The sequence below is a fragment of the Trematomus bernacchii genome, unplaced genomic scaffold, assembly GCF_902827165.1.
Source record: "Trematomus bernacchii unplaced genomic scaffold, fTreBer1.1, whole genome shotgun sequence".
Taxonomy (NCBI): domain Eukaryota; kingdom Metazoa; phylum Chordata; class Actinopteri; order Perciformes; family Nototheniidae; genus Trematomus; species Trematomus bernacchii.
In genome coordinates, this window is record NW_022987739.1 from 31,127,994 (window position 1) to 31,137,188 (window position 9,195).

Sequence of the window (9,195 nt, forward strand, 5' to 3'; positions counted from 1 at the left end):
TGCACTTGAACAACGCTATGCAGGCTGCAGATCAACTGCTCTATTTAAAAGCTATCCTCGTTAGTGTTAAATACTGTGTTAATCGGCAAAAGTTACAAAGTTGAGGTGAACCGTTAACGCTATGTAATGATATGAGTGTTTGCACTTGCACAAAGCAAGACGTTAAAAGTGCCTTTTTAAGAGTTCCTTTAAAAATAACCCTACAGCTAATACGATGAATTTCCTCTCCTGACTAATGAGCATTTTCATCTCACCTTAAATGGAATTCAAACTAATTGCTTATTAAATTAAGAGCTGCAAACTAAGTGATCAGATGTTTTCTTCTTCCACATTCACTTTGGTACTGATATCCACTAAGAACGTGTCACCGTACAAATATTAAACTCCATATACCCAACCCAGTCTCACGGCATTTCGTGTTATAGTCACAACATTTATTTTCCTCACTGACGGCAAAGTCCGACATTATACGATTTAAAATAAAAAACAATAATTGTGGCTTGATATTGAGTAATGGCGCGTTTCCACTACACGGCCTCGCTCGGCCCCGCTCGGTATGGCTGGGCCTCGTTAGGACTGGCTCACTTTATGGCGCATTTCCATTACAGTTTAGGAACTGGGGTAGTATCTATAGTAACGCAGTGTAGGCGGAGCCGTGACGTCATCTTCAATGAGAACCCCAGAAAAACAACACAGCCGTTAGCTGTTAGCACTCAAGCTCACAGCTCCTCATATATGTTCAGAAACTAGACAAAAGTTAAACAAGTACAAACCACAGACTGCCTGTGTCATGGTGAATACAGTCGCTGCTTTATTTATGTCTGTATAGGCCGTTGTTGTGAGTGTGGACGGTCGGAGCATATACTGCGTTAGCTTAGCCAATCTCCATTTAGAAAACACGCATTTTAAAAGGTTTTTCCTCTGCCGTCTGTCTGCAGACTTGTCAAAGCATTAATTCATGGTTTTTACTAACCGGTATCAGTATGTTGTTACTTCGGCATCATTTTGAAACGTGTATTACAATTAAATCACGGTCAAATATGTCCATCTTGTTGTAGTTGTTGTCCCCTTGCCAGCGATGCTCTCTCTAGTTTAGCATACTCAGCCCGACTCAGCCTCGTTGTCTCTGGCCCTAGACCCGCGATTTTATGAGGCCAGAAAAACTGTGAATTAGGACCCGCCGGCCGGTACTAGGCCAAGTGGAAACGCAACCAAAGACGGGCCGCTGACGTCACAGCCCTCTTAAACCGTGCTCCGCGCTGTAGTGGAAACGCGCCAAAAGAACATGTTTTTATGAACCACACAGCTTCCAGTCTTCCAAGACCCGACCTGGACCCGACCGGACCAAAAGACGTGGTGCAGGCACGAAACACACTACCAATAGAAATACATTGCTTTTCAAATCGTTCTGTGTGACACGAAAAAAATGGGGAAATCGTGTTGGTGAACACGAATCAATAGATTACATGTCGTGACTATAACACGAAATGCCGTGAGACTGGGTTGATATACCCCAACAGCTTTAAAAAAAACAAACCTATTATGACTTCTACCAATAAAGCACGTTTTACACTAAATGACTGAAAGTATGGCACAAGTCTTTGACACATCATCATCATCATGCAAACGAAATAAATTAAAGCTAGAAAAGAAAGATTGAGGACCGAACTAAGGATGCTTTCAGTAGTAACAAATGGCATCGTAATACTTAAGTCATGTAAAACTTGTTCAAGTGTTATTCTGCACACAAAATAATCAAGACACTAATCATGCAGTTAAACATATCTAAGGTTGAGCAAGCATCGCATGCGACAGTTTCCCACTGTTTTAATCCAGAGACTGTGATGTTCCCACGGTTCTGTCGTGCTAATGAAACCCAAACTCCACGTCTACAAACTGAAACTAAAGCCACACTCATGGAAGTCCTGGTTCTGCTACTATTTGTAATTACAACTCAGCTGTCAGTATGGATACTTGCATACCTGATTGTGTGCTATGAATGGTTATTAACTTAGAAATGGCTTCTTTTTTTGTTGTGAAGATCCATGACGTCCTTTTCTTGTTTCCATCCCCTCTCTCCATTTGGCACCAAACGGTTTCTGGATGACAACACAGCTCTCTTTAAGGCCTTTCTTCTCCTTCCCTGCCCACGGTGCTGCTGCCAAACTCTTCCACTGTGAGGGGAATCATTAAGCCCCGCCCCTTCTCTTCGGTAGCGTCTGCTTCCGGGTTAAAGGTCAACCATGGAGGCCTTGGCCAGGTCCTTAGTTCCCTGGAGAATTCTCTTCATATGACCCACTTTCGATATCCCCAGATCCTGAGGAGAAAGAAAGGAGACACACAGATTAGAAACACAAAGAGACAAGTCTATCTTGAGTCAGGTGACCAAACACCGGCATAAAGGGCGACTTTATTTACTTCAGGTGGAAATATCTCAACAACTACTGGAGGTGTTGGAGGTTTCCAGAGATACAGAGCTCTGTTGCTATTTTTATAATCAGGCAACCGGTTAGAGCCAGTATTTGTTTTTTTATACAAAAGGCCACCTAATAATAATAATAATAATGGGTTCCATTTATAAAGCACTTCATATTTGATTTCAAATCCCGAAGTGCTACAAGCAGTGAGCATAATACCTAACACCTAACCGTGACGTCTGTAGTCAACACAGTATAAAAGACTACAATTCCCAATAGGCCTCCTCTAAAGAGACAAAGGGTGTTTCTCAATCGCGAGTAAAGCTGCTTCAGAGCCACTATTTCAAGCATACTACGTCATCGAGTGCCGCCGAAGGACTGTTCCAATCTCCAGCATACTTGGAAATCTACCGAGCCCGGCGTACTCCGTTTGGAGAAATATCGAGGCTGCACATGAGTAGACTCCGCGGTCTTAAAATCCCCACAATGCTTTGCGCACGGACCAATTTCCCCAAATCTGTGGCGGAAGATGTAAGGCGGGGCCTCTCATATGACGCACACCTGCACACTTGCTCGCCTGTTCCACTCTTCGTTTTCCGAATGGCAGGAAGTATTCTTGCCTCGCTTCTGAAGCAAGATGCTTGGCAGACATGTGCTACCAAGCAAGCGTACTCTCGATTGAGAAACACCCAGAGATAGAGAAGCGAAGTCCCTCCCCTTCCGGTGGACCTCCATGGGACCTTATTTCGGAAAAAGTATGTATTGAAGTCAATGGAGAGAGAAAGATTATCTTTCGATCCCGTTTGAATTGTGCCACGAATTACACATATGATGTTTGTCAATTTAAAAGATAATTTTGCAAGTCAAACAAATAAAAAAGTGTCGTAAAACTGTGAAGTAACACATTTGTTTGTGTGAAACCGCTCAATGAACTACTTCTCTGGTCTCGCACACGTCACCAAGATGGCCGTCACGTTGGCACATTTCACTTCTTTCTTTCAGAATGAGGCGAAAAGTATTAAAAGAGGTGAAAATCACTCCAAGTCTGGGCATGTTGAGAGCTGTGCATACACACAAGGGGAGTTAGTCGGTTCCGTAAGAGCCAGCATGCGGGACCGGCTTCACAAGGTTTCGGTGAGTAACACGAGTGTAATGTGTCACGTTAATGACATCACTTACGCGACTCTGGGATTTGTAGTATTTCTAGTTGCGTATTTTTCATAGTCTTATATTTCAACAACAGTTGTGACTTTTTTGACATGGAAATTATTTTTTAAGATTGACAAACATCATGTGTGTAATTCGTGGCACAATTCAAACATTGACTTCAATCCATAATTTTTCAGAAATAAGGTCCCATGGGGCGGAAGTAGAAGGGGCGGGACTTCGCCTCTCTATGGGCAACCTGTCGGAAAGACGCCGTCGAGGCACAGTTTTTAACCGTTAAGATAAGATTAAAGGTAGGGTCTGAGAAACCGGCTCGAGATACACTTGTTGTTATATTACATGGAATGCTCTTAACATCCCGATAGCAATGAATATCTGAAGTGCTTTGACAAAAAATCCATAAAGAAATATCATCTGTGGAAGCCGTAGTACTGTAAAAAGCACGACCAATCATCTGAGCCGGCCCGGCTAAAATAACTGGATGGCCTACCTGCCTGTCAGCCTTCCATCTGTGCACAAACTTATCTCGTGCCCTCATTGGTCATGTGCGCGTTCGTGTGTGTTGGAGGAGGGGCTCTGGAAGGAAGTAGCAGATTTCTTCCGGCTGTGTATTTTTTCAAATTCTAGCGATCTCGAGCCGGTTTCTCAAACTTACCTACCCCACCTTTAAAGTTATACAAGCCTAAAAAAAGAAAGAAAGTCTACCTAAGTTGTTTATTATTTTATTTGAGTTTTGCCTCTTTTGTTTGATTTGTTTGACTATTGTAAGGCCTTTGTTGAATGTGTTAAAGGTTTGTTATTTTATTTTGAGCAAACACAATATCAACGCACAACGCTTTCTTTTTGTTATCGGTTGAAAACACTCAGAAAAACGTGCAACCCAAAATAAATACATTTTGATCGAGCTAACAGTTCATTTTTGGGGGATCTCTGAAAACGTGACAGCTGCAGGACGGGTGTTTGGGAGACAGAAAATCTGTGATAGTATCTATGATAATATTTCTTTTGTTTTTTGTTATTGTTATTCCTTTTTACATTTCTAATCACTTTTGACTTGCTTATAATTCAAATTGTATTTACCAGCAAATTAGAAAACATTTTCAGTGATTAGCTGAGTTTGTGTCTTCGGGGAAATGGATGTGATAGGTGAGTGACGTTCAAACAAAACAAAGCGACATCCCTGTTTGATTACTGTTGAATTAATTATCAACAAAACATTACTTCCTTTGTTACAGCAGGAGAGCTGATGGTGGTTAACACTTACATTTTGAGGAGGAAGGGAGCAAACAAATGTCCCACAGACCAGAAATACAATAAGTGAATGTGTGCATGCTTGTTTTTCAGTGTAAAGACAAATGACAGTCATTTCAATCTCCATGAGAGATGCTGATCCAGTTCTTTCTACATCCAGGACACGGTCAAACCAAACACTCCAGCATGTGTACTTGAATCTGTATCGGCCAATCGGCACACTGCTCCTTCACTGAGAGGTGGACCCAGGTACCACCTTAACTAAAACACACCTGTTTGCTATCCTGGCCCCATAATGGTGGAACAAGAAACTTCCTATTGATGTCAAGAAGGCGAGAAGTCTACATATCTTCCATTGAAGACTGAACACACCGTACCTTGTTGTATCGCTTGGCCATTAACCTTTGTATTGTCTTGACATCAAGGTGCATCTTTTCTTGACCAAATCTGGTTTGAATGTTCATAAAACATAGTATAAATCATCACCTTTTAAGAAAAAACTTAATTGCAAAGTTATGATCAGAACACTTGGAATTTTTAATCAATATACCTACTTTACACAAAATTAAATCTTATGTTCGAGTTAAAAAAAGGCAAAAAAGTTGAATATTTGTTACTAAAGTTGAGATCAGAGGATAAAAACAACAATCATAGACTGGTATAAGTCAGATATTCATTGAAAATGTACCTTTTGAAGACCAGAGATGCTTTACTTTTGAATAAAACATCCATAATTCAATGTAAATACAATCATACATTCTTCTTGCGAATGTACAGAACTGTCCATATTATTTTTGGGCCAATTAGATGACATAACCCTTTATCAGACATACAAAAACATTTAAAAACGAGACGAATTTGAGCCAAGGACAACAAGGTTAACACACAAAAAAGACAGAGACCTAATGCACGTATTCACCAGCACTTTTAAGGAATTTGAATCAAATATATCTGCATTCCTCTTACTCTGAGTTTGGTATCTGTATGGTTTATTGCACTCTTTGAACGTCTCTTTGGATAAAAGCATCAGCTAAATGACATGTATTAGCTTCTATGCATATCTCAGCTACACTTCCTGCCTGACTTTGCACTTCCTGTCCTGTGAAACCAGCCCCAGTTTGGACCCCCCCCCCCCCCCCCCACACACACACACACCCATCCCATCCCAGTTAGTGTTAGTGGGTTACAGCGACTTTTTCACCAAGCAACGTCAGACAGTAGCAGCCAAGCAAGAGCAATGCAGCGAGGAGGCAGAACAGGGAGACATCTAGAAGAGCGTCAGAAGAACAGAGGACAGGGAGGAAGGTGTGTGTGTGTGTGTGTGTGTGTGTGTGTGTGTGTGTGTGTGTGTGTGTGTGTGTGTGTGTGTGTGTGTGTGTGTGTGTGTGTGTGTGTGTGTGTGTGTGTGTGTGTGTGTGTGTGTGTGTGTGTGTGTGTGTGTACCTTCAGGTCCCTCCTCTCCAGGTGCAGCAGCTCCGAGCCGCGGATGTCGTGTCGGATGAAGGTGTCTCTGTACTCCCCGAGACTCAGCTGCTCCAACCAGACCCCCACCTCCTCTGGACCCCACCTCTCCACTACACACACACACACACACACATACACACACACACACGGGGCAGAGCAGAGAGAGGCTCAGGGCGCCTCGTTGGTATCCACACACTCCCACACTTCATCCATTCTCTCGTACAGCACTTTATGTGGATATGTCAACACACACACACAGATGGACACAATGTGTGGTGGGTCATCGAAAGATGGAGGGAAAAGCGCCAGAGAGGAAGGGAAAAGGGCGGCAGCTGGGAGGAGTTTGACAAAAGGTCAAAGGTTGAGCAGAACAAGGCATGCACATCACCGACCAATGAGAACACACAGGAAATAGTAGGAGGAAAAGGCAGCCTGTGCAAAAATACTGCAAGAAAAACAGCCAAATAACCAGCCCGCGCTGAAAGGACCTGCACTGACCTTTGAACCTTTCTATGTATGAAAACATTTACCCAGTAAGTGTGCAGCAACATCAAGTTAGTGTTTGGTCATCTGGATGTATGGTATTGACTTTTTTTACTCTTTAAATATTAAAATGCAACCAAAAAGTGTTGATCTCCGGCTGGTTTGTGTTCAAATTAATCGACATAGACATATTTCAACATATCCTTTGACCCCTGCAGCCTTGTTCTGCTCTGACTTTACGCCTGTTGAAGCCATGAAGATGAGAACATGAATGGAGGGAGGTGATGGTGAGGGTCACACTGTGTGATATACAGTAACACCTGAAACACACCCCATCTTTGTGTTTCTACCAGTGGATGAAATAAATAATAACTTGATGCATGGAGTGTGTGTTGATGATGGAGCGGGGCATGATGGGAGGGAACCTGTTGGAGTAAAGCTTTGTGTGTGTGTGTGTGTGTGTGTGTGTGTGTGTGTGTGTGTGTGTGTGTGTGTGTGTGTGTGTGTGTGTGTGTGTGTGTGTGTGTGTGTGTGTGTGTGTGTGTGTGTGTGTGTGTGTGTGTGTGTGTGTGTGTGTGTGTGCGTGTGTGTGTCCTCATGAAGTAGGTAGAGGTTTTTAGTATCAATAACTGAACAGAGGATGGTAGCACTTCCAGATAATCGTCCTAGTTTCCACAGGTGGTGGACGAGGTGCTCGGGTAAAAGGGCTAATGCTAAAGTGTAAACATACTCTGTTAGAAGTGAAAGTCCTGCGATCAAAAGTATCAGAATCAATATCTGTACTGAAACAGCCTCTTCAGAATATCGCATTGCAATCATGTGATGCCTTAATATGTAAAGCAGGATTTAGTTACTGAAATATTGAGTGTGATTACAAGTTTAACATGATTGTTGTAGCTGCTCAGCTACGGGGCCCAAAACAACGCCAATACTATGAAACCTAATCAAAGATAAATACAATTTTGCTTTGCCTCCTTAGAAAGTTATTTGAGCCTCCCCGTTGTCACTCAGTGGATTCTGATTGAACACCTTCCTTTTAAGTAAAATATAAAGGGGTTAACATTTGTGTGACATAAAATCATTTTGAATTCAATGTTAAGGCCTAGGGCTGCAGGATTTGGAAGAAAAATATATTGCGATTTGAATACATTTTAGATGAATTGAGCAGCTCTAGCTGTGTCACTGTGACCTGCCAACTATGCAACTGAAACAACCCTTACATGGAAACAGATAAACAACACAAAAAAACGTCATGTTCCTCCTCTGGAGCGAGAGGGAAACCATTTTAGAAAAGTTCAGGGAGTTACAATCGGAGACGGCAGATGGAGCAGAGTCTGTCCAGAGAGGGCAAAAGTAAACACATCCTTCACTCAAGTAGAAGTACAGATACTCGTGTTTAAAAATACTTCTAAAAAAGTAGAAGTACTCAAGTAAAGTGGCGAGCTGTGACTTTTATACCTAGGCCCTCTGACCCCCCCCCCCCCCCCCTAAAAAAAAAAAGAGTTACTACGTCACAGCGTATACTTCAGCGGAATATCAAAACAACGGCCCAGGGTGCAAAACGCATCAATGACAGCGACCCTCTACCACACAAAACAACACCTGTGAACCCAATTTGTGTTCTTTGACATTGGAAATGATATTGCATTGTGTTTGTTACTTTCGTTGCAGTTGTATGTCTTAAGCGTAATTTGGCATGCTTTTATTTTGAACGTGAGTTTACGCTGTTGACAGGAAGTTGTTGTCGCTATGGAAACAAGAAAAGCTTCACAGCGGGCAGAACTTGTCATAAAGTCCGCCCGATAATAAAACCCACCTATTTAGAGGGAAGATATGATTGGTCAATTGTACTGTCATTTGACATTACTCTCTCCTTCAGTTACTATAGAGAGCCGAAGTCCCGCCCATCTACTTCCGGTCCATGGGACCTTATTTCGGAAAAATAATGTATTGAAGTCAATGGAGAGAGAAAACTTATCTTTCGATCCCGTTTGAATTGTGCCATGAATTACACATATGATGTTTGTCAATCTTAAAAAATAATTTCCATGTCAAAAAAGTCACAGTTTGTCGTAAAACTGTTGAAATATAAGACTATGAAAAATACGCAACTAGAAAGACTACAAATCCCAGAGTCGCGTAAGTGATGTCACAATTGTTTTCCTCCACTAAGAGATAGCTAAGATCAGCGCCATATAGATAGAATCTATCTATAAGATAACTTTAACAAGATGCCTGTGTGCTTAGTACCAAGTTGTTATCATACCAGCAATGGGTCTTGCTCGTTCTTTCGTTTCCCGTCTGATGAAAGGACCAGGAGTGGCTTGATCAAGCTAGCTAGTAGCTAGCACGTTAGTTAGCATTACAGCCTTGTCATTTGTATTAGCCTTAACATGAAGTAACATTAAGTAAC

General features: G+C 42.0%; 1 protein-coding gene across 5 annotated transcripts in view; it reads right to left on the reverse strand.

Annotated features, from left to right (window-relative positions):
* Positions 1 to 1,413: 1,413 nt before the first annotated feature.
* The window catches only part of dgkh (diacylglycerol kinase, eta), an 86,556-nt gene continuing 78,774 nt past the window's right edge, over positions 1,414 to 9,195 (reverse strand). Inside the window, exons 28-29 of one of the 5 annotated variants that reach the window (XM_034147742.1) lie at positions 6,279 to 6,409; positions 1,414 to 2,317 (exon numbers count right to left, since the gene is read on the reverse strand). In XM_034147742.1, the coding sequence (XP_034003633.1) occupies positions 2,231 to 2,317; positions 6,279 to 6,409 (218 nt within the window). In that variant the 3' untranslated portion in view covers positions 1,414 to 2,230. The remainder of the gene's footprint in view (positions 2,318 to 6,278; positions 6,410 to 9,195) is intronic. The other 4 variants (XM_034147736.1, XM_034147737.1, XM_034147739.1 and 1 more) reach the window with 4 other exon arrangements.